Source organism: Neovison vison, chromosome 11, assembly GCF_020171115.1.
Source record: "Neovison vison isolate M4711 chromosome 11, ASM_NN_V1, whole genome shotgun sequence".
Classification (NCBI taxonomy): domain Eukaryota; kingdom Metazoa; phylum Chordata; class Mammalia; order Carnivora; family Mustelidae; genus Neogale; species Neogale vison.
In genome coordinates this window covers 28,036,060-28,062,773 of record NC_058101.1, presented here as the reverse complement: position 1 = coordinate 28,062,773, position 26,714 = coordinate 28,036,060, and the positions used below count along the sequence as shown (strand labels likewise).

The window sequence follows — 26,714 nt, the reverse complement described above, 5'->3', positions numbered from 1 at the left end:
GGGATTGAGCCCCGCTTCAGGCTCTCTGCTCAGCAGGGAGCCTGCTTCGCCCCCCCCCCCTCTGCCTGCCTCTCTGCCTACTCGTGATCTCTGTCTGTCAAATAAATAAATAAAATATTTTTTTTTAAAAAATGAAGAACTATTACCAAGTATGATAACTAGATCATAAACATAGAGAATTGTATGGGCCATCCTCTAATCCAACCCCCTAATCTTGCAGATTAGAGACTAGAAAAACTGCAACTAAATTCAGGTCTCCTTCCTCAGACCATTGAAGCGGCTTCTGTACTACATCTCATCATTTCATTTATTTTTCTCAAGTGTAAGAATTTAAGCACACTTATTATTTATTATTATTTGACATTTTTATCTCTAAAGGCAACTAAATAGCTATTAAAACTTCCATTTATAAAAGAGACCATGTAATATTGATGTAAATTATTTTTAATATGTAACTTCAAACAAAAGGGAAAAACACATTTTTTTTAAAAGATTTTATTTATTTATTTGTCAGAGTGAGCACAGGCAGACAGAGCGGCAGGCAAAGGCAGATGGAGAAGTAGGCTCCCGCTGAGCAAGGGGCCCGATGTGGGACTCGATCCCAGGACGCCGGGATCATGACTCGAGCCAAAGGCAGAGGTTTAACCAACTGAGTCACCCAGGCATCCCAAAACACATTTTTTTTTAAGGTGGTTTTTTTTTTTTTTTAATTTACAGACAGAGATCACAAGTAGGTAGAGAGGCAGGCAGAGAGAGAGAGGGGGGCAAGCAGGATCCCTGCTAAGTGGAGAGCCCGATGTGGGGCTCGATCCCAGGACCCCGGGATTATGACCTGAGCCAAAGGCAGAGGCTTAACTCACTGAGCCACCCAGGTGCCCCGGGAAAAACACATTTAAGGATTAAAAACAAAGTGGCAAATAATAAATTGGTGAGAAAGGAAAGGAAAGAAAGTGTTACCCATGCATTAGCTGTTTCTACAGCTAGGTAGGTAGCTAGATAGGTAGGGGGTTTGTTTCCCCCTCAAAAAAGATACATTGGAGTACCAAACCCCAGTACTTCAGAATGTGACCTTACTTGGAGAGTTACAGAGGGAATCGAGTTGGAATGAGATCTGTAGGCTGGGCCCTAATCTACTGTTGGAATCCTTACATGAAAGGGAAATCCGGACACAGAGACAATGGTGCGTGGAGAGAAAACAAGGCGGGACGCCTGGGACAGATCCCTCCCTCACAGCCCTCCGAAGGAGCCAACCGTGCGGGCATCCTGACTTCAGACTCCCACCTAACTCCAGAACCATGTGACCGTACATCTCTGCTGCTTAAGCCACTCAGTTTGTGGTAGCTTGTTTTGGTGGCCCAGGAAACTAAGACTGTACAGATCCTCAGTCTTACGTGGTTAAAAAGAACCACTTGTGTTACAGTATTTTTGAGGCTTTAGAACCAGGTATGTGAAATCCCCCCTTGGAGACCCGTTACAATTAATGTGCACTGCAACCAAACTCACAAAACAAGCACAAACCCTTACCTCACTTCTGAGGAGCTGCTCTGCTTTGCTTCTGTTTGTGTTTCTGCAATACCACCTGGGCAGAAAAAGAAGTCCCTTTAAAGCCGCGGCTTTTTAAAATTATTTTTTATTCTTTTTAGGATTAACAAGGTAATACTGCTCATCAATAATAAATAAAATTAACAGGAATAAGACATTACTCATAATGTCAGTAATATAGGCAACCACCAATAACATTTGGATACACTTTCAGACTTTTTCCACCCACATTTTTATGATGATATGCACATATGCCAGCATTCATATTTATTTGACAGAGAGAGAGCGATCACAAGTAGGCAGCGAGGCAGGCAGAGAGATAAAGAAGCAGGCTCCCTGATAAGCAGAGAGCCTGATTGGGGACTCCATCCCAGGACCCTGGGATCTCGACCTGAGTCGAAGGCAGAGGCTTAACCCACCAAGCCACCCAGGCGCCCCTCATATGTTTTTAATTAAAGTGGCATCAAACTCCACCTGCTAGATCATAACCAGAATTTTTTATGACAGTAGATGACAGACATCTTTACAAAGCAAACTAGTTTTGTGCATCATGGTATGGATATGCCATAATTTATTTAAGCTATTCTTCATTATTTAGTATAAAAATCATTTCCAATTTTGAAATAAGAGCAAGAACGAATTTTACTCCACAAATTCTAACTTATGGGAAACATCACCCTACTCTCATTATTGTATATAATTCAAATTAAATCCTACCCCAAGCCCCCATCCCACCAATAGGCTGTAGGTTTCATCTCAAGTCATTCTGGAGGCTCCGCCACTGAATTTCACAAAGGTGCCTGGGTCTTCCAGACAACCCTCAGGAGTCAAGGGAACCTCTACTGCAGGGATGCCCCCCATAGCCAAGTAGAAGCGCCTGCCCCCCACCCCCGTCCCACCAGGTCCTGCTACCACACTGCACAAGAACCCCGAGCCCCCGCAGATCAGTGCCCTTCTTAATCCTTGGAAAATCTTTCCCAAGGAAAGATGGAAACTGCCCTCTCCTACCTCATCCTCAGAAATACTCTGCCATCTCCCTGCTTCCCCAGACCAATCTTTTCATGAGATTATAAGTACGCCAAAGAACATGAACTCAGACTGTTTTCTTTGGCCTTCTGTTTTAAACTTTTTGTTGTTTGTTTGGTCTGTTTGTTTTAGATGCCCTTTAGTGAACAGAAAACCCTCCACCACAGTCCTATTTCCTGAGGCATCCAATGTTATGATACCAGACTGGTCCCTCCAGGCATTTGAATTTCCTACCACTGGTTCAGCCTTCTATAAAAGAACTGACACCTACTTTTGACCCAGCAAACACCCTGAGACAAGCAAACATAAAGGCTGACTGAGGAAGGGAAAAATACAATGACCAAAATACAATAATAAGATCTTTTTTTTTTTTTTTGATCTAGATTGTTCTATGCACTCATAACAGCCAAACGTCAATCTCAATACGACGACTGTTATTTTACTTGGAGTCTGAGGTGATTAACCAGAATTATGAGCATTAAGATCTCATTGTTGCAGACTCCACTTTAGGAACTGAGACCAAGTTTAACAGAAGTACACTTGTAATCAATCCATTTCTGAATGAAGTGGAAAGATACAGTAAATGAGGAGAAGAGAATGGATTCTGTCACTAAGCTTCTTCACTGATAACAAGAAACATTTGTCAGAATGCCAAAAAAAAAAAAAGAGTCATAAAAATTAATTAAGGAAAAGCAACTGGAGCTCTTGGGGTATATTATAAACTAGCAGGACCTGGAAAATTAAGGAAAACCAATTCTCTTTATAAACAACAAAGACCCAACCCCGTATCTTCACAGCGAGCATAAGCAAGGGAGGTTTTAGTTTCACATTCAGATGTAAGGAATCAGTAATGCTGCCTCAAGAGGAAATTCAATTGAAGATATTCAGAGAGAGAAAGAAGTTCTTTCCTCATCTAGTATATTCACAGTTTCTGGGAAGGGAAAAAGGAAATAAGAAAGAAAAGGAAAGGGCAGACGGGCTTTTTGAAATCCTGCCCAAAGCAGTCATTTTTATAAGCATTTGCAGACTCCCTGAAAGGGAATTTTTCCTCCTTAGGATGTAAACTCGGACCTTTAAGAGGCTGTTGAAGGAAGGGACAGAGGAAGGAGTGATGGACAAAGAGATGAATCAATTCCTGGTGAGTATTTCCCAATGGTCCGTTGTGGCTTCTCTGTCTCTTTTGTAGTAATTCTTACCAGGCGAGAAGGGAAAGACAGGGGTGCGTCTGCTGAGCTCATCCTGGCCGGAAGAAGGCTACTCACGGGCAGACATAAAGGAGCCCACGTGGTGAGCAGGAGCTCGGGCGCAGATACCAGCCCCTGAACCTCTCCCCTAGCCCGTCCCAGAAAGGTCTCTGTGAGAGGGAGGTGAGTTAGTGCCCCTTGATGGAGGAACTCACTCTACATCTGAAAAGAATGGCTTGGGATTTGCAAGTAACTGGTCAGTCCATCCTTAGATAGCAAAACCCGAGGGGAATGAGGTTTTCAGATTGGCTAGTCATGTCAACACACTCCAGAAGAACAGGACTTCAGAGTAGTGTCTGAACAGAGAAGAAAAGGAGATTTGGAGATACTCAGTCTTTTCTGGAAGGTTCAGACGCTGGCCAAGATTTCTTGGGGAGGATATGTTGATATACTCAACATATATCAAAGGGAAGTCAACCAGTATAAATGGAGGAAAAACAGAAACCAACAACCAGCTATAAATCTTGGCTGGTTCTTTGACCCTTTCCTCCTGAGCCACCCACTTAAAAGCCTTATCCTAGACTTTGCCCTGTTCTAAGGGCCCTTTCATATCTTTCCATCAAGAACATGTCCTGACCAACATCATGATCCCACTTTCTTTCCTGCAACAGCTCCTCTGACCGTCTCTACCTCCAACTGTTACATGGGTCTGGAGGTCAGAAGCAGGTTCTGATAGCCGTGGGAGCCTGAGGCCCAGCAACCCTGAGTCCAGCCCTGTGGACAGTCTGCTGTGGACAGTCTGTTGCCTGGAACTCCCAGGCCCAAACAAACAGCAGGCGAACTCTTGATTCAATAGCTGGCAAAAGGCTTTTTAACCCTGAGGACGTTTGGGATGTGTTCCAGCATGGGCCATAGCGAAGAACAAAAGAACAGGACAAATCTTGGCATAGAAAGACAGTGGGAGGAGAGGGGGATCTTTGATGATCTACTCCGAGAAGAGGTTTCATCCTTCTCATTGAGTGAGGCACAGCCCAAGCCTTGAGGAATTCCTGATCCTGGGCAGAGGGCTGGGGGAGTCCCACACCAGAGACCATACTCAGCAAATTCACTGAGCCACACAGAGAAGGAGGAGAGTCCCTTACAAGAGAGGAAATTTCCAAACTAAGATAAATCCAAAAAACTCATGGCGATGAATCATAGCCTCCATAAAATCCCTATTTGTAATCCCATGAGGCAGGGGAGTTCTCACAGATAAGGATTATCTGGCTTCCAAGCACAGCCCTCCCCAACTCATCAGAAATTCGGTCCAAGTTTTTGCTGTTTAGCACCTTCCCTAATTCCAAGGATTTTGCTGTATTTTCCTAAAATTTATTTAAAAGCAAAAACACAACTTATTTTACATATTTTTATATCCCTACCTGTTTCCGAAACAACACATCACTGAGTGCTATTTATCTTTTTTTCTACATTTTAAGGCATAGTCATATTACAGAAAGTGATACGGATGAGGCGTATTTTTCTTGATGGCGGCAGTGGTGTTTTTACATAAGTGAATGAAGTATCAGAATGACCACCCCAGAATGATCACAAAAGTCTCTTTGGTATATATGAGCCTCTCGTTAAAACCTGGCCAGGCTCTGCTAATGGGCATAAAAATACTATGCCCATTGCCTTCTCTGGAAAGCAATCTGACAGCAGGCATTAGGAGTCATAACTAGCCGTTAGCCCAGTCCGTTAATTTTTAGAGATATAAAAAAAGAGGTTATCTCAGTCATTATTATATAGCAAAGGTGCTAAACACCACAGTGCTGTACAAATAAGGAAATGCCTTTATAAATTATTGTACCTCTGTGTGCCGTGTGCCTGCTTGTGCCCATGAAGGCCGAGCACAGTGCCTCAAACAGACTAAAGTCTCGGGAAGTACTTGATGAATTTATGACTGAGTGAACTGTAAGGCAGTTATGAAAATGTTTTTGAAGAATAGCTAATGGCATGAGGAAAAGTCACACAATATACTGTGAAGTAGAATAAAGAGGATGCAACACATACACAGCATGACTCTATGCCTTAAAATAGTAAAAAAATTGAAATGAAATGCTAATGTTAAGAAGTCAACTCTAGTTGATTTATGAGTAATTGTTGCTATTAACATTTTTTATATTTTCAAACACTTTTAAAATAGCAATCATATATTGCTATTATAGCAAATAATAAAATAATAAAAAATAAACTTTTTAAAAAAGATTTTGTTCTGAAGTAATCCCTACACCCAATGCACGGCTCAAATTTACAAGGCCAAGACCAAGGGTCACTAATATTCTACTGACTGATTCAGCCAGGTGCCCCACAAACAGAATTTTTAAAAAAATTTTTATTATTATTTTTTACAAGATTTTATTTTTTATTTATTTTTTCCCATTGAGCAGGGAGCCTGATATGGGACTCGATCCCGGGATCCCGGGACCATGACATGAGCCAAAGGCGAATGCTTAACCAACTGAGCCATCCAGGAGCCCCACAAACATGTTTTTTTAAAGGCCACTCTTAGAAATTATATTCTGATTTCTGGAGTCAATGAACAATAATATGTATGTCTAAGTCAGCTGAGCTGTGATTTGTTTAAAATCGGTTCAATTTTATTTGCCCATGTAACTCCATTCATACATAGTACCTTCGGGTAACGCGTACTGTAGAAACTAATTCTCACAACATTTTTACCACTCTAGACAACTGAGTTAATAAAAGCTATCCATGACTTACATTATTAGGAAAATGAAAAGATTTTCTGGTTCTCCACATTAATAAAATAACCATTTACTTACTCATATTGGTCTAAGTTGTTTGATTTCTTTCCTGTTACATAGTTACTTGGGATATATCCTTCACTCCTGGAAAGAAGGAAAATACTTTAGTTAAACTGAAATTATTTTACTAAGAAAAAGTACTGTCTTTATGAAAAGATTAAAGCATTGTATTGCCTAAAGTTTTAAGAAAAACTAGTCAACCCCCAATAATTCAATATATCTATAGTATTTGATGCTTTACAAAGTACTTCCTCATTTGACCTTCCCTAAAATTCTGAGGTAGGCAGGTACAATGTTGTGTCCCTACTTCCTGGTGGGGAAAGCAAGGCTTACAAAAAGATTAAGGGACTTTCTCCAGGTCCCAAAACTAGCCAGTAACAGGGCTAGAACTTAACATCTGAACTTGTGACTAGGTTCTGAGACCTTCCTAATATTCCATGATGCTTCTCTTGAATTCACAATTTCTTGGGATGTTTGAAAGAAATCACTATTTCAAAAAAGTTCAAGTGTCAGATAGAAGTACCCATCTTGCCAATTCTCCAACAGTCCTTGTAAAACACTGTTTCACAGAAGGGAGCCTCTCACTTCTACATCAGCATCATCTAGGACACTTGTTAAAAAGGTGAATTCTTGGGTCATTCCCCCAAGAGAACTGAATGAGAAGGCCTATGTGAGGCCAAGGAAACTTCAGTCTTACCCGAAATGACACTTACACTCATTACAGCTGAAGAAGCCGTCATACTTGAAAATGGCTAGAGAAAATCTTAAACACTCACAAACAATGAAACTATGTCAAATGAGGGCTCTCTTCATCTGATTTGGAAATTATTTCAGAACACATACATACATCAAAACATCACAATGTACACCTTAAATATATGTAATTTTTATTTGTCAACCATACTTGAATAAAACAAAGTTTTTTTTAAAAATAAAAAAGGAAGCAATCTTAATAGGTAGAATCTTGGTAGGAGTCAAGATTTTCAGTGTAAGATAAAAGATGTAACATGCACAAAATTTTAAAAATTGAGTAAAACCCTTAAAATTTTAAATTTGAATTTGAACTAGTAGTAGGAACTCATAATACACACACACATACCTGCACACACATACATATGTGTAGCTCTAGAATCCTAGCACTCCGATTGTTGTCCAAACACTATCTCACTAAAAGGAGCCAGCACTCCTTGGAAAAATGGCACATGGAAGGATTGGCCAGGAAAAATAACCACATGAACTTGAGCTGTCTTATTTTACCCAGAAAGCTAAGAAAGATTAAAGAGGTTCCAATCCAAACCAGGTACCACTGACCTACAATGGGTCAATTCAATCAAAAAGAATAATGACCACAATGGTTGCAATATGCATCCATAGTAACTCTTCAAACAATTATTGGTTACCATTGTTATCACTAGAGGAAGCTCATCATGCTCATCAACCCATCATGCTGAAAATCGGTAAAAGGAAAAAAATCAAACATTTCTCTTGCCTTTGATGCACAAACTAAATGAACTGGTTGATGGGGAAGTTCTTCCCTAGAGGATTATTAATAAATGCAGACAGAATGACAGAGTTAGACAATCACCATTTTACAATCCCTAATGAAATCATGGAGCTAAGCAGTAATCACTAATGAGTGCCAAAATCATTAGGTGGAACCCTTATGAAGGACTTGATTGTCACCTGGACCACTGAGTGATCTTAATGTCATTAGAAGTGAGTCAACCAGATATCAGCTTCTAACGTGATCAAGCCTCTAGACTACAATTTATAGGAAATACAGGGCATGGAGACATATTAAATGATACCACGGGAAAGCAATTAGCTCAGTCTAGATTATGGCTCATTTCATAGGGTAAATGACTTGGTTTCATCAATTAATCAAAAATGAAAAAAAAAAGAAGAAGAAGAAGAAGAAGGATGGGGACAATTGTAGAACAAGAGACCTATGGCCAAGCCAAAATGCAGTATGTGGACCTGATTTTAGTCTTAATTAAACTGCATAAATACATCTTAGAGCTAATCAGGGGGGAATGGAGTTATGTAATCAATACCATCCTTAGACCTTGACCAGAGGGGCCCTGGCCATGACCTTACACTTTCAAAAGCATGCTAAAGTCTATGTTCCCTCAGCCCTCTTCTAGAACATCATCTGGGTAACTAGGACCCCAAAATTCTCTGTCCCTTGCTGAGACCAACACAGACCTTTCCACCTTATATTCTGAAAAGTAAATTATGCTGGTTATAGGTAACTCCTTCTAGCCCAAGTCCAACGGGTGACCAAGTTGTGGACTGGCTTCTGCAAACAATATGGACAGAGCTTGGATGTATGGCTGGGAAGTCCACATGGGTCATGTGGGATGGAGCTGGGGTAGAAGGGAATAGGGAAGGAGAGGACCACAGAGAGCCAGCCCTCTATGCACTGTCATATTCTGGCAGGGGATTCTAACTCAAACCTTGCTTCCTTGTCATTTTGAAGGTACGTTTGTTAAGCGGGTGGATAAATGTTATTTTATTCACCAGTTTGTCAGCTTGACTTAGGGTTTCAAAATATTTAAACAAATGATATGTGGGCTTTCATTTGTAGTCTTTCTCCAGTCCTGAAAATGTTAGCGGGAAGCCTACAGATGGTATTTTTTTAAATTATTATTAAGTATGATAATGACATAGCAGTTGTTTAAAAACATCTTTAGTAGTTAGACTTGGGGATAAAATGACAGAATGATTTGAATTAACTTTTAAACACTCTAAAACAACAACAACAATAATAATTGGGAGGATTGGTAAATCATTCCAGAAGTGAAGTGAGGAATAGAGAATTGGAATTGGGAGATGGGGCAAGGAGGTGAGAAAGCAGATTTGGAGGGACAGTATGTTCTGCCCAAGACAAAAAGTCCTCCTCTTTTTATCCACAGGAACTCAGAATATAAACAGGATTATATTTCAGAGGTAAACACAGGATATATTTTCTTTAATGAAGCCTAAAAGATACTCACCCCCTACATTTATCCATATTTACTCATCACTTATCGAATAATAAAATTGAAAGGACTCTTCCTTTAAATCCAAAATTATCTTGTTTAATAAACCATGCTCATTTTAAAATTTATTTCTTTTTTTTTTAGATTTTATTTATTTATTTGAGAAAAAGCATGTGCACTTAAGTGGGGGGTGGAGGGGAGAACAGAGGGCGAGGGAGGGCAAAGAACTCAGATTCCATACTGAGCGCAGATCTTAATGTGGGGCTTGATCCCACAACCCTGAGATCAGGACTTAAGCCAAAACCAAGAGTCAGATGCTTAAGAAACTGAGCCACCTAGGTGCCCCATTTTAAAAATTCTTGCATTTATATGTATTTTATACACATATTTCATACATATATACTCATGCATGTATGTGTGCACACGCAAACACACATATTTTCTCTCTTTCTCTCTTAGAAAAATGTAAGATTACTTACCTCATGGGAAAAAAACCCAAAATGTCTTTCTCCCAAGATCAAAATAATCTAATTAAACATACAACGAATGAGAAAGAGACCAATGTAATGCATTCTAATTTCTGGAAAGAAGTGGTTGATCCATTTACATTTATTGAGTCATTACAAAGAACACATTGTTACTGCAAAGTAATGATGTGTACTTGACTTACTGTTGACTGAGCTAGTCTCATTACAAGATCATTACAGACGGTCCTTGTCTCACTTGGCACTTAATTCCCACCCACACAGAGAGAACACTTACCCATATTTATCTCTTGCTTTCCACCAATGAACATCATTCTTTTCTAATATAATATATTCTTGGCCTCTCTCTAATCTGAGATCATGCGCCTCCGTTGCTTGGAAATCATACATGGCTACAACGATTTCTTCACTATTGTCTTCTTCTTCAGGTGGAATTGGTGGGGGAGGCCTTCGCTGAGAAAAGGAGACAACACGTGAAAATGTAGTCATTCTGTTTGAAACTAGATGTGAAGTGAAACACTAAATGACTCACACAGCAACAGAGAATAAAGCAGAAACCTCAAGTCTACCCAGGAAAATCTGGGGAACCCTCCCGTGACTTTGACGACATTGGTGCTACTGGACGTCTCATGGGTTTCGGAATATAGGGCATGAGCAAAACCCTTCCTTAAACATCAGATAGCCTTTGCTCCTTGTCAGGACTACCCTTCCAGGGACAGCTACAGATAATATGTAAGTAGAAACCAGAAGACTAAAGGTGGACCCACCATTCTAATGGCCTGCAAGGGGAAAACACACACTAGGGGGTGAGTCTTCTAACAAGTCTCCTGTCCATCAGAGCAATGTGCATTTCTTTGTGCTTTCCATGTGAAAGGCATGAACTTAGTACCTAACACACTTTTTCTCATTTATTCTTAATACTGAGCCCATGAAATAGAGTATATAATTCCCATTTTATAAGAAACAATGGTTTAAGTAATCCACCCAAAGTCACTCGTACCAGATTCACATTGGATCAGGTATGATGTGGGTCCCAATAAATGTGTTTCCAACCATACCCCACTCTTCAAAGGCATATCATTAAATCACTGAGTCATTGATATATCATTAAATCAATAATGATTTATCATTAAATCATTAAGTCACTTTTTCGTCCTGATACTGTGGTCTTAAGACTGAAATATTCCTTTAACGTTCCTTTAAATTCCACACCTTTTCTACAATTCTTGAGGCCAAAATATAAGCAAAATGCCAGATGAGGAGAGGGCCCCAGTGATAATCTGATATAATTAAATTAATATTATTTGATACCAAAAAAAATACTCAGCATACCTTCCTCTGATATGAAAAGTGGGGCAGAATCATGTGACTTAGGAGAAGTGAGTTGGGGGAAACCAAAGAGGGAGACAAACCATGAGAGACTGTGGACTCTGAGAAACAAACTGAGGGTTTTGGGGGCGCGGGGGTGAGCCTGGTGGTGGGTATTATGGAGGGCACATATTACATGGAGCACTGGGTGTGGTGCATAAACAATGAATTTTGGAACACACACACAAAAAAGTTTTTAATTAAATTTTTTAAAAGAAACTGTAAATGTTTCCAAACAGTAAAGAACGCCTACCTTCTTTGTTTCTGGTGCTGGAGGTAGTGCTTTTTTTATACCTGAAAATGACAACAACAAAAATAGGTCAAAATGCCATCTAACAATGACTGAGAGCTTTAACGAGAAGTGAAAATGAACACATGAACGAGGACTCCACTTGGACTCTCACTCTGGTGCATGTTGCTTTTAACACTGTTGCAGGGAACAATTTAAAGTGCTTTCGAAGCTGGTTTGTTTTCTGCCTTCTGGAACAGATTATAAATGCCAGAGGGATTGGGGCCCTATCTTGTTCTTGGTAAACAAGTGAGACTAGGACAAACTAAAAAGCTTCCTGTGGGCAAACGAAACCATCAACAAAATGAAAAGGCAACCCACGGAAGAGGAGAAAATACTTGCAAATCACATACCTGATAAGGGGTTAATATCCAAAATATATAAGGACCTCATAGAACTCAACAGCCAAAAAACTCAAAAAACTCTGTCAAAAATGTTGCAAAGGACCTGAACAGACATGTTTCCAAAGAAGGCATTCAGATGACCACCGGTACATTAAGAGGGGCTCAGTATCACTCCTCATTAGGGAAATACACATCAAAACCACAATGAGATATCACGTCATACCTGTCAAAATGACTGTTACCAAAAACACAAGAGGTAACAAATGCTGGGAGGGTGTGGAGAAAGGGGAAGCCTCGTGCAGTGCTGCTAGGAATGCAACCACTATGGGACACAGTATGGAGGTTCCTCTAGGAATTAGAAATAGAGGGGCACCTGGGTGGCTCAGTGGGTTAAGCCTCTGCCTCTGGCTCAGGTCATGATTCCAGGGTCTTGGGATCAAGCCCCGCATCAGGCTCTCTACTCAGCAGGGAGCCTGCTCCCCCCCCCCCCCGCCCCGCCTGCCTCTCTGCCTACTTGTGATCTCTCTCTGTCAAATAGATACATAAAATCTTTTTTTAAAAAGAAAAGAAAAAAGAAATTAGAACTAGAACTACCGTATGACTCAGCAATCCCACTTCCGGGTCTATACACAAAGGGCAGGAAAGCAGTACTTTGAAGACATTATCTGCACTTCTGCATTCATAGAAGTATTATTCATAGTAGCCAAGGTCTGAAAACTACCTAAATGTCCATCAACAGATGAATGGATAAAGACACACAGTGTGTATATATAGTGTACTGTATAATATTTATAATATATATAAATAAAATGGAATATTATCCCGCCTTAAAAAAGAAGGAAATCCTGCCACGTGCAACAACACGGATGAATCCGGAGGGCGTTGTACTAAGTGAAATAAGCCAGACAGAAAAAAAAAAAAAGACGAATACCACAGGGGATCAGTTACATGTGGAATTTAAAATAAAAAGAAAATTCAAACTCCTAGTAACAGAGTAAAAATAAAAAGTGGTTGCCAGGAGATGGGGGTTGGGAGGAAGGAGACAGAGTTGTTGGTAGAGGGCACAGATTTTCACGTAGAAGATGCATACGGTCTGAGGGTCTAATGTCTAACCTGGTGACGGTAGTTGATAGCATGGTAATGTACAACGAAATGTATGAGAGTAGAACTAAAATATTCTCACACACACACACCGGAAGGCTAACATGTGAGGTTATGGATGTCTTAACTCCATGGGAAGAATCCTTTCACAACGCATACGTATACCAAATCAGCACAATGCACACTTGAAAATATCTTACAATTTTAATTGCCAGCTCTTCCTCGGTAAAGCTGAAAGGAAACAAGCCGTTGATGGTGCCACATTAAGCTCAAGCTTTTAATAGAGTCATTTTGAGCAGGCTTCCATACTGTGATAAAAGCTCTTGAAAATAGACCTTTTGATTCCATGAGATGGCCCCACTGCTAAATAAACATAATTATTCATACAAAATACACCCGCCCTACATTCCCACAGCGCGAGAAGGTGTAAGGGTCATAGTTAACCAACATCAAAATCAAAACCAAGTCACTTTCACACTATACCAATAGTACATACATCCTGCACATAATATCATTATAAAATAAAATAAATACTTACTACTCTCAAAAAGGTTATATTTTTCGCATCCAGGTGCTAATTTTTCAGTTTGTCGGCAACACTGATAACTTCCGTCTGCCCAAAATTTAGGATGATATTTAATCATGATATTATTGTTGTTCTTTATTTCTGTAATTCAGAGACACATTAAGTGACTAGTGAGATAAAATGGATGACAGAACGTTTTGTAGGTCACACTGTCGATCATTCTTTATTTCTCAGATGCTACGTTTATTATGAAAACACTTTCATAACCTCATACAGCCCAGCATTCAAAAAATCGATACGGTTCTCTTTCACCTTATTTTGATGAAACGCCCTTGTTAGCAGAAGTGACCTCTGCTGTACCATGATGGATAAGCACACAAGTCAGCTCACCCCATTCTGTTCTGCAGGAAAAGGGACGAGGACCCAGCAGTACAAATCACTCATGGAAACACTTTATGCACAAGTCGTCAATCCACACCAAACATTGACTACACAGACCATGTCTTAGAAAATAAAATCCTGTTATCAAAAGAGTCCAGTGCTTTCTCATCGTTAAATGTATTAGTCATTAAATGAAAGCATGAATTCTTTTTTTTTTTTGAAAGCATGCGTGCTTTAGAAACTATGTGTATAATTTCTAAAGGAATCTAGAAGGAATCAGGTTATAAAAAAGAAAGTTGTCTTCATCATGTATCCCAGTAGCTGACTGTCCTCAGAAAAACACTTACTGTAGATTAAAAGATTCTAAATGCAAGATACATTAGCCGAATTTCTCTTCCAGTGATAACAATGTTATATCCTAAAATTATGTACAGTTAATATTTCCTTATGAGTTTTACCTTCTTTTAACTTCTTCACCCACCGGTCCCTGCTTTGTGCACTAGGTGCAAAAATGTAAAGTGTGTTAGCATCATGAACAACCTAAAATAAAACAAAAGATAGAATAGATGAGAAATACTTAGACACAGCATTTCTAGCTAGCATAGAGCCCTGGGTACCAGAGACATTGATAAATGATTCTGAAATGGTCAAATAAAAGTCATTTACTTTGGATCCAAAGAACCTACAAAAGCATATGTATTTCCTCATGTCTACATCAAGTCGGATACACATTTTGCAAAGGACTGAGCTTTAATAGAAGAAAAAATATAGAGACCAAGATGCTTCACTAATCATTATTTCTTGCAATCTAACTAATTGAAGATCCTTAAGTAAATTTGGTGTAGCAAGAATTATTCTAATCTAGCATTTTTCTGAATCATATGTTACATGAACGGACTACCCTGTCAATGTTACTGCTGTACCTTCCTTTCGCCACTGTAAATAATGGCAGTGGCTAGCTTTATTAAACACTATCCCAACTCTATATCTATCTGTGCTTTACAGATATTTAACTCAATTAATCCTACTACTAAGGCATCATATTTACATGTTACAGAGGAGACTAAGGCTTATCCCCAGACCTTCCACTCCTGTGTAACAGCAGAAGGCACCATTCATACAGAACACACTGCGTACGACACCCCCTAACGTTGTACTAGATAACCTGCCCATCTCATCTGGCTGATGATCCAGAAAACCAGGATCCTGAGCCCAAACTGTGAACCATAATGCCCCTTTTAGAGGTAACTCCTGGTGAGCAACTAAAGTCTTAATCTTAGTACTCTTAGTATTCTTTTTTTTTTTTTTAAGATTTTATCTATTTATTTGACAGAGATCACAAGCAGGCACAGAAGCAGGCAGAGAGAGAGAGGAGGAAGCAGACTCCCTGCTGAGCAGAGAGCCCGATGCGGGGCTCGATCCCAGGACCCTGAGATCATGACCTGAGCCGAAGGCAGAGGCTTTAACCCACTGAGCCACCCAGGCGCCCCAGTACTCTTAGTATTCTTAATATTAGTAATAAAACTCTGCCTGGGAAACTAACCCAAGAATTCTGTGGTCTGTCCTTTCACCTTTGATCAGAGGCACAAGGCAGAAGAAACTCCCTGATTGGCTAAAAAGAAAAACAAGGCTAAAAACCTCCCTTCTGACACAGAAAGGCAAATACTGCATGATCTCACTCCCTGGGAATCTAAAATAGTCAAATGTATAGAAGCGGAGGGTGGAGAGAGTGGTGGTTGCCAGGGACAGGGAAGAGGGGTAAATGGGGGGATGTTGGTCACAAAGTATAAAGTTTCAGTGAAGCAAATGAATGAGTTCTGGAAATCTAATGTAGAGCCTGGTGACTACAATTAACAGTACTGTACTGTATACTTGAAATTTGCTAAGAGGGTAGATCTTAAGGACTCAAAGGAAGGAAGGAAGAGACGGGGGAAAGAAAAGAGAAGAGGAAAAAGAAAGAAAGTGGTAATTATATGAAGTATTAATCTATATAATCCGTATGGATCTATTAATCAGCTCAACTGTGATCATTTCACAATGAATACATATACCAAAACATCGCGCTGTACCCCTTAAATATACACAATTCCTATGTGTCAATTGCACCTCACTAAAGCGAAAAAAAAATTTTTATCGACCACGAAAGCAATGGCAGGAAGCTGTAATGTCAAATAGTAAGCATGACTAAAACCCCAGAATTATTCGGTGGCAAAAAATCATGCCAGCTTACCTGAAATGGATATTTATTTTGGCAGGGGACAACACCCTCATCATTCTTCACTATTTCCACACACTTGATTTTTGCAACATCAATAAATCCCTTTCTGTATTTTTTCTGTTCAAAGAAAAACAAAGGGAGAACCATTACAATCATAACAAGGAAAAATGTAGTTAAAAGAAATATTTGTTAATGAAATCACTGATTCAAAATAATACAATTTTCTTAATAATTTCCTAAATCATGTCTCCATTTATTGTCAAAACTGTTCAAAATACTAACATCGTGAGAACTGTAATAAAATAATAGTATTGTGTGAAAATAACTATTTCTGTGTATTTCTAAATTTTCCTGTCCTTGCCTCCAAAACACTCTAGAGCTCAGAAATGGACTCCCTTTTATTGTCCCCAACCCCTTTCAGGCATGTATCTTTTCAATTTCTTCAACATCTTGATGACAACACTCATTCCCAACCCCTGACAAAATAGCATCCAAGACCAAATCAAGCAAAACTCCAGGTACTTAAGGGTCCCCTGAGTGGCTCAGTCTGTTACACATTTGACTCTCAATGTCAACTCAGGTCATGATCTCAGGATTGTGAGATCAAGCCCCACATGGGGCTCCATACTTAGCATGGAATCTGCTTGAGATTCTTTCCCTCTCCTGTGCTCCTCCCCCCTTGCACTCTCTCTCTTCCTCTCAAATAAATAAATAAATAAAAATAATAATGAATCTTTAAAAAAAAATAAACAAAAAACCTCCAGGTACTTACATGATCGCAAATACAAACTCTAGCCAGTTACTTTTTCTACTCAGGAGGATGTGAGGCGGACTTGAGATATTCACATAAAACTTCCATTCGGATTCTATTGTTGGATATTCTACTCTACTTCTCAACTGCCCTCTCTGCTCATTGCAGTTCTGCCAGCAGCAATTAACTAAGGACATATCAAGACCTCCCTCCACCCGTAAGCATAGTAATCTCACACCTGAGAATTCATCCAAGGGAAAAATCCACAAGAATACAAAGTAGCACGTGTAAACGCAAGTTGATAGAATACACCCATTAAAAACCATCACAGACACAATGTAGAAATAAAAAAATGTTTACTGAATAATGCTAACTGATGTATTCCACATGAAAAACTGTGCAAAGATTAAAGTCACCTTTGGGAATAAGACAGTAGATATTCATATGACAAAGACTAGAAGGGAAGGTAGAGAAATGAAGAACACTGTAATGTTTGGGGTGACCCAGCCAACCCATGATATCAGTCATTCAAAATTCCCTCATTGAATAGTCTAAAATTGTCCTCTGGTCACAACCTTTGGGGCCTCTATCCTGCTCCCAGGAACCTGCTCTGCATTTTTACTGTCACCATAAGACCTTCAGACCTGCTCCTCTCCCAGGTCACTGGCGCCCATCTGACAGCTGACTTGGACTATCCTGGAGGTCATTTCACCATAGTATCCTCTTTCTCTCTCTTTCCTCTCTCCCCCAACCCCTGCACAAATCCCATATATCCTTTGACAATATTGTCGGTGCCCAGTGCTATCCACACCTTCCCTATTCCTGCATACCTGGTTGCAGAAAGTCAACGATAATCCTAATTTTCTTCCCTATGCTTCCCCTATGCTTTCCTCATCTCCTTTGTCTGTGACTCATGGAGAGAACCTGGTGGCTTCCATGGAGAATGTCAGTCTTACCAGAACTACAAACCCTTCCCATTCCCTTTGTCCCAGCAGGCGCGTTCCCTCACTGCTTTAGGAAGAGAGCAGCCATCCCATGAGCACACCCTTCAACTTCTTCCCTCTGGAGATCAAAAGCATTCTAAGATTTATCTTTTTTTTTTTTTCTTTCTTCTCTTTCATCCTGTCTCTAGGAGAAGTTAAGGAAACTGCAGCTCAGACAGGTTAAACATTCAACAAGGACCCCAACTGACCCCAAAGCCTAGTGGACCCTGGGATACCGCAGCAGCAAACAAGAAATAGCTTTAATGGGGCTAAGTCCCCAAGTGGGGGGCAACGGGTATTCTGAGCATGGACTGAGCTGAAGCTTCAGCCAGAGTAGACAGAACGACATTCTCCCCACCCGTGCTTTTCTGAGAAACTTCCTTCTACCTGTACACACATTCGGGCCTCTCCCAGCCAGACCAAGAACCCTTCTTCTGGCCCTACTATTGCCCTCGCTTTCCTCTTCCCTTCCTGGAAGAGAAGATGCTTACATCCTCAGCCTTCCATTCCTTCCCACCCACTCCTCCTCCTTAACTACTTGCTGACTACTTCCTCCTCACCACCGCCTGCTAAGCCGGTCTCAAAAAGGTCACCAGTGACCCCCACCCAACAGTCTTTCCTCAACTGTCATCTACTCACACCCTGATGAGGCATTTGAAAGTGCCCCCACTCTCTTCTCCCTGAATGGCCTTGACTCTGGGTCATCCTGGGTTTTCCCACTCTCCCTCCCCTTCAACGTCCCACAGACAACACCTGTCCTGTGTCAGCAGCTGTGTCAAGGAACACTCGGTCAAGATCAGGGACGCTCACTTCCTGAGCATTTAGCTCACAATTACTGGGCCATTCCATCCTCTCAAACTCGGAGAGGGCAACATGACCAGAAGGGTACAGAGGGAAGAAACTAAAATTAATTGACTTGCCCAAGACGGACAGTATTTATGATACAGTGTTGTAAGCACTGTATATAAAGAAAAAGATGGCATGGACACGGAGGACCCGAACCTTAAATGCCAATTCTGGAAAAGAAATTCCAGTATGTGACTGGGAGGAGCTGAACGGCACACGACAGGGAGGGAGTAAACAGCACAGACGAAGAAAAACATAATCCAGGATGACCGCGAAGTTGCCTCATATGTAAGACGGGAATAATAACAGCTATGAGAACGAAATGAGTTAGTATTTGCCAAATGCTTAGAATAGTGTGTGGCCTATAATACGATATCTGTAAGTGTTGGCTACATTAAATAAATAAGTAGGAAGAAAAAAAAAAACACCAGTGTGGTTGAAACAGGGTGCGTGAGGCAAGATGGAAAGGTGAGCAGGGCTAACCAGGAAAGAACCTACTGCACAGCATTAAGAGGTCTGGTCAGACAGGGTCCCTGCCCTGCTCCTGGGGTCTGTGCCAGCTAGTGTGTGGGAGAAATTGACAGAGCACCATCCTCTTATTAACAAGTCACACATGTTCACTGTCAAAACCTTAGTAAATTCTTTTTTTTTTTTTTAAGATTTTATTTCTTTATTTGACATAGATCACAAGTAGGCAGAGAGGCAGGCAGAGAGAGAGAGAGAGAGAGAGATGAGGAAGCAGGCTCCCTGCTGAGCAGAGAGCCCGATGTGGGACTCGATCCCAACCTTAGTAAATTCTAACAGCACAAGGGAAGTCAAATGACTCTTAATCTCCCAACCCTGGACAAAATCACTGTTGACGTGGAGTTTTCCCAACATTGTTCTCAGGGGTCATTTACGACCTGCCAGCTCTCTTAGTCCTTGAGTAGTCGGCTGGTCTGTTTCCAAGATACCCATCTCCACTCACCACCTGCCCTGCTATTAAATGCAGCTGTCAAATGCAAGTCAATCTAGGGGCACCTGGATGGCTCAGTCATTAAGCATCTGCCTTTGGCTCAGGTCATGATCCCAGGATCCTGGAATCAAGCCCCTCATCGGGCTTCCTGCTCAGCAGGAAACCTGCTTCTCCCTCTCCCACTTCCCTTGTTTGTGTTCCCTCTCTTACTGTGTCTTTCTCTGTCAAATAAGTAAATAAAATCTTTAAAAAATAAAAACAGGTTAATCTATATCGGAAAATTTAGGATGGCCTACATACTAGATTGAGTTAGCCCCCTAAATTCATGTTCTGGGACATACAATTTATTCATGTAATGTACCAATATTGGGGTTTGCAGACAAAGGTTCAATTATAAGCTGCTGGGCGTGATTTTATCCACCCCACCAGCAAACACTGATCAGACACCAGGTACAGCGCTGTGTGCCACAACGTCAAAGTTATGCAAGGGGGTTGAGGGTCTCCGAGAGGAGTTCACAATAATATACTCAGTGGAAGGAGAAGAGGGGCAGGATTCAGAATCAGATATGGCAAACTCTTGTGAATTCATGGTGTGTTATGGAGCAGGCAGATTGGACCAGGAGGAGTTAAGGAAGTTTCAGGAAGGCAGTGCAACTTTGATTTGGTTTCTAAAGGATAAGTAGGAGTTTTCCTGTAGAGAAAGTAGAAGAAAAAATTCCAGGCAGCAGAAGCAATAAAGCACTCATTTAGGAAACAGAAAAAAAAAAAATCCATGGTGGTTCAGAACGGTTCAGGGGGAATTGTAGGAAATGACACCAAAAAGGTTATTTGGGACCAAGTTAGGAAGATGTCTATAGATTAGATTTGGCAGTTTGGAAGGAAGAGTGCTGTATTAGGGTTTGCTTTTGAAATGGTAATTGTTAATGGCAGGGTGATGAATGGATAGTGACAGAGAGGCTAGCCAGGAGCTGCTGCAGTCTTCAGGTGAGGGCTGACGAGGTCATGAACCCGGTCAATGGCAGTAAATCAGGTGAGGAAAGCGGGGACACCAGAACATTAGACTAGAGAGTCCACGTAACTCTGGCATCAATTAGATGTGGGGATTCAGAGAGAGGAAGGAGTTAGGAAAGCTCAGGATTTTGAGTCCGAGTGACCAGTAGACACCGACGCCATGAGTCACCACAAGGAACACAGAAGAACCAGGTTTGAGACAGTGTTGGGAAATGCTTTTTGAGTTGGACAACCCACTGGAAATGTCTGGAGGGAACTGACAATATGAAGCTCGTATTCAGCGGTGCCGATCATTTTCTTTATAGTAAAGAGAACTCTGCTTTTCTCAACTCATATGTTGTGTGTATATATAGTAGAACCTTATTCTAGCCACACTTCAGGGAAGCCTAGGAGGTTAGGCAAAGTCAAGGAAGAGACTTGCCATAGAGAACCCTAAGAGTAAGGGAAAGAGCCATGCGCCTGCCCCCTTAACACCTGGTCTTCACATGCTGGTGAACAAGAGTAAACGCAGAGAAGGGACATAGAACATACAGTGTTTTCTCCATTCAGACTGTTAATCATTTCTTCAATAAGAAAATTACTTCATGGGGCGCCTGGGTGGCTCAGTGGGTTAAGCCTCTGCCTTTGACTCAGGTCATGGTCCCAGGGTCCTGGGATGGAGCCCCGCATTGGGCTCTCTGCTCAGCGGGGAGCCTGCTTCCCCCTCTCCCTCTGTCTGCCTCTCTGCCTACTTGTGATCTCTGCCAAATAAATTAATGAAATCTTAAAAAAAAAAAAAAAGAAAGAAATTACTTCACGATTACTTTAGTATGCTATACATTACTGTTACTATTGTGGCCCAAGGAGAAATATCCAAGGTCTTACATGTTTCATGTGAAGTTTCCCTTTTCTTTCTTTCTTTTTTTTTTTTTAATTCTTTTCAGTGTAACAGAATTATTGTTTATGTACCACACCCAGTGCTCCATGCAACACGTGCCCTCCATAACTATAGCCTTCACCGTGCCCACCAAACTGAAAATCACAATTAAGCCAAGACATCGCCTTACTCCTGTTTGAATCATCCAAGCTGAAAAATCTACCTGGCACTTAGCACACATTCGTTCAACACTGTGCTGAGCCAGTCTGCAAAGAAGGACGCACAACATTGTGTGTGTGTGTGTGTGTGTGTGTGTGTATGTGTGTATGTGTGTGTGTGTGTGTAAAACACAGGATACATACTTCTCCTCTCTTGCATACCCTCTATACACTTAACCAAGTTTGAAAATGAGTTATGTAATAGTCGTTTTACACATTTCTAAACCAGCACAAATGGGGAAACTAGATCTAGAGATGAATTATAACTTGCTTAAAACTACATGTCAGGTGAATGGCAGAACTGGGAGGTAAATGCAGGAAATCCTGTCCCCCAGCAAGTCTTTCAAGGTACCCTGTTTTCCTTTAATTTCCAGAATATCAATATCAATCCTAAATTAATGAAATAACATTTTTTTTCTAAGTGTATACGAGCATTTGGGGCTGGCCCCAGGGCAATGTGGGAAGTCAGCCATTTATCTCCAGAACACCCTGGTGTCTTCCTTCTACACCCGACTCCCCAGGCCTCTGAGTCCCCATCAGGCACAGTGAAAGACCTACCATGATTTTCCTCCAGTATTGCCAATGACCCCTCCCCTTTTTCCCATCACAGCTTTTATTCCTAATGTGGCTCCTCCCAGCCGCAGGCCAGAGTAGAAGTTTGCTGGATGAGTCATCCTTGCATTGCAATAGGATCTCAGGAAGGCGGAAGGAGCTGTGGAAACAGGGAGACCCTGCAAGCAGATTTTGCTGCTTAGAAGCTGTATGGCCTAGGGCAAGTTCTATCCCCTCCCTCTGGGTTCCCGGGTCTGTAGGAATACGACACTACTATTCACTCTGCTAAGCTTTTAACAGAAATAAAGATAACGCACACAGATGCTTAAGCACGGTGTCTGGCATATGAAGTCATTCCCTAAACGCAGCATTTACCATTAATTAGCTTTCACCATAACCCTGGAAAGTTGTTACGAAACTGATCATACCAGCAGTTTCAAGATTGGCCAAGAGACTGAGCCACTATTGAACCCAGAGCTCTCAAAAACACAAAGGCATTTACCTGACTCCAGGTCTCTCAGGCTGGAATATTTCTGGACTCTTCTTATAAAAAATAAAATTATCTTGTGTCAAAATCTAACAACTGTAGAGCACTCACTCTGAATCAGGCACTGTGTCCACCTCTTCGCATGGATGACTCAATGAACCTTCACAGCATTTTATGAAAACAGTTATCATCCCATTTAACAGATGAAGAAATCAGGACATAAAGGGTATAATTAACTGCCAAGAGTCACACAATAAACCAGGATTTGAACTCTTGTCTAATTCTAATCTTGAATTCTTAAGTGTAACACCCACTTGAGTAACATGATATCACTTAAGTACACACATAAAATAAGTGGAACTTTCTTATGCTTATAGCTCTTAATACCCCTAAGACAAAGACAGTTCACAAATTAAATTTTAAAAATCTATACAAAAAATAAGATTTTTTTTTGTATTACTTGGATGTGATGGATGGGCGTTTGCTGGAGTTGAAACTCTGCCCTGAAGACAGTTCTTCTGACTTGTACAAGCTTGCATTACTCTGGGCCACGTGACTACCACTTCCACCCCTTCTCTCCATTTCAGCTACAGGGAACCTCTGCTTACTGAACACACAGCACCATCCCAGCATTAGGCCTCCATGTGGCACTACTGAACCACTTCGTGTTTGATCAGCCACTGCTCTTTCTGAATAGGCCACAACGATTAAAACCAAAGATGGGCTGCTGACATGGTCATTCAGTGATGAGGAAGTACCCCAAAAATGGAGACAAAAAGTGTGTGTGTGTGTGTGTGTGTGTACACCCATATGTATTTATCATACATATATGGGCACACACAGGTTATATTGCTGGGGGAGTTGTGTATAATATTGCCATCAAATTAAGAACACAAAATTTAAAATTCCTAGAACCTTGCCAAATGGGGAGCCTCAAAGTTGCTGTTAATATTTATTGCATTCCATCGGGACAGGTCCCTCATTCAGCCATAGTCATCAAGATGGATTTCTGCTTCTCCCTACCCCTGGCAAGGCCCAGATACCAAAGAACCATAATGGAGATACACAAGTTCAAAATGTCTTGGTCTTAAGGAGTTTACAAGCAGACATTTGCTAAGGTTAAGGAGAAGAACAATAATTGTCCACAAAGATAGTTCAGATGAGTCAATATCACACAGCCAAGATCCAGTCAACTCTTAAAAAGAAAAGGAAAGAAAATGACACAGTCTACAAAAAATCTCCAATGAGCCACAGGTCTATTTTATTCATGAGGGTTGTTCTTTTCCCTTTCCACTCAGGACACAGTTCAAAGAATGGGCCTAAGAGCAACAGGACACATTAATCACAAGAAACAAGAAAATCCCCAGGATGGATTTGGCAGGGTTTTTTCTGGATATTGAGAACAGTTTTGACGTAGACCTCTCCGGCATCAGGAGAAGTAGAATACATAAAGTTCAAAGGCATTTCCAACTTGAAGGTGGTAGGATAAAATGCCCCCTCTTTACCAAGGGGTAAATTCTAGTGATGAACAAAAGAAAGTGAAAACAAAAACTTGGCATCTAACACTTTTTCCTCCCTTTTCAACAACTTATAATAACCATTGACATAGGTGCTTTACATTTCCTATAGTGCTTTTACACTACAAAAGAAAAAAAAAAAACCAAAACTCAGAACAACAACATCAACGAAACCACTCAGAACTTTTACATAAAGAAGCCAGCACCAAGAACCATAAGATACCTGGGAATAAACCTAACCAAAGACGTAAAGGAACTGTACTTGAGGAACTACAGAACACTCATGAAAGAAATTAAAGAAGACACAAAAAGATGGATCGGAAGAAAAAACATTGTTAAAATGTCTACACTGTCTAGAGCAATCTATACTTTCAATGCCACCCTGATCAAAATTTCACTGGCAGTTTTCAAAGTGCTGGAACAAACAATCCTAAAATTTGTATGGAACCAGAAAAGGCCCCAAATCACCAAGGAAATGTTGAAAAAGAAAAACAAAACTGGGGCATCACACTGCCTGATTTCAAGCTATACTACAAGGCTGTGATCACCAAAACAGCATGGTACTGGCACAAAAATAGACACACAGACCAGTGGAACAGAGTAGAGAACTCAGATATGGACCCACAACTCCATGGTCAAATAATCTTTGACAAAGAAGGAAAAAATATCCAATGGAAAAAAGACAGTCTCTTCAATAAATGGTGCTGGGAAAATTGGACATCAATGTGTAGAAGAATGAAACTTGACCATTCTCTTACACCATACACAAAGATAAAGTCGAAATGGATAAAAGACCTCAACTGGAAGCAGAAACCTATCAAAAGCCTAGAGGAGAACATAGGCAGTAACCTCTTTGATGTCAGCCAGAGCAACTTCTTTCAAGACATGTCCCCAAAGGCAAAGGAAAAAAAAAAACAAAAATGAAAAAGAACTTTTGGGACTTCATCAAGATCAAAAGCCTCTCCACAGCAAAGGAAACAGTCAACAAAACAAAGAGGCAACCCAAGGAATGGGAGAAGATATTCGCAAATGATACTACAAAGGGTTGATATCCAAGATCTATAAAGAACTCCTCAAACTCAACAAACACAAAACAGATAATCACGTCAAAAAATGGGCAGAAGACATGAACAGACACTTCTCCAAAGAAGACATACAAATGGCTAACAGACACATGAAAAAATGTTCATCATCATTAGCCATTAGGGAGATTCAAATCAAAACCACAATGACATATCAACTTACACCAGTTAGAATGGCCAAAATCATCAAGACAGTAAACAACATGTGTTGGAGAGGATGTGGAGAAAGGGGAACCCTCTTACACTGCTGGTGGGAATGCAAGTTGGTACAGCCACTTTGGAAAACAGTGTGGAGATTCCTTAAGAAATTAAAAATAGAGCTACCCTATGACCCTGCAATTGCACTACTGGGTATTTACCCCAAAGATACAGATGTAGTGAAAAGAAGGGTCATCTGTACCCCAATGTTAATAGCAGCAATGGCCACAGTTGTCAAACTGTGGAAAGGACCAAAATGCCCTTCAACAGACAAATGGATAAAGAAGATATGGTCCATATATACAATGGAGTATTATGCCTCCATCAGAAAAGATGAATACCCAACTTTTGTACCAACATGGATGAGACTGGAAGAGATTATGCTGAGTGAAATAAGTCAAGCAGAGCGATTAATTATCATATGGTTTCACTTATTTGGGGAGCATAAGGAATAACACAGAGGACACTGGAAGAAGGAGAGGAGAAGTGAGTTAGGGGAAATCGGAGGAGATGAACCATGAGAGACTGTGGACTCTCAGAAACAAACAGGGTTTTAGAGGGTTGGGTGGGCCTGGTGGTGGGTATTATGGAGAACATGTATTGCACAGAACACTGGGTGTGGTGCATAAACAATGAATCTTGGAACACTAAAAAAATAAATAAATAAAATTACAAAAAAAAAAAAAAAGCCAGCAGTTACACAAACATGGTTCAATTATGGTTTTTAACATAATATCTAGTTTAAAAACAGGATGTTGAAAAACTGCTATAAATTATAAAGAATCTGAGGGCAGAAAATTTCATTTCTGAACTCACAGAATAATCTTCATGTAAGACAATGCTAATGTAAATAATCATAAGGTTTCTGGAGATACTTTTTCACTGTATTTAAAAAGTTTTTTCTTGAGTAGCCATTCCCTCTTAGGACTTTTCTACACTTGTGGCAATCCTCTCCCCAAATCCCCATTGTGGCTCAAAAACACTTCTAAAAATTATTACCAGATATGTT

The 26,714-nt window shown here is 40.6% G+C and overlaps 1 protein-coding gene across 4 annotated transcripts in view; it reads right to left on the bottom strand.

The window, feature by feature from the left end:
• TEC (tec protein tyrosine kinase) overlaps window positions 1-26,714 on the bottom strand; it is a 138,677-nt gene that overhangs the window by 18,632 nt on the left and 93,331 nt on the right. For 3 of the 4 annotated variants that reach the window (XM_044226138.1, XM_044226140.1, XM_044226137.1), the window contains exons 3-9: window positions 16,262-16,366; window positions 14,490-14,571; window positions 13,663-13,791; window positions 11,644-11,684; window positions 10,300-10,475; window positions 6,575-6,640; window positions 1,525-1,579 (exon numbers count right to left, since the gene is read on the bottom strand). In XM_044226138.1, coding sequence (XP_044082073.1) covers window positions 1,525-1,579; window positions 6,575-6,640; window positions 10,300-10,475; window positions 11,644-11,684; window positions 13,663-13,791; window positions 14,490-14,571; window positions 16,262-16,366 — 654 coding nt within the window. Of the gene's footprint in view, window positions 1-1,524; window positions 1,580-6,574; window positions 6,641-10,299; window positions 10,476-11,643; window positions 11,685-13,662; window positions 13,792-14,489; window positions 14,572-16,261; window positions 16,367-22,427; window positions 22,501-26,714 lie in introns of those variants that run through there. The other variant, XM_044226141.1, reaches the window with a different exon arrangement.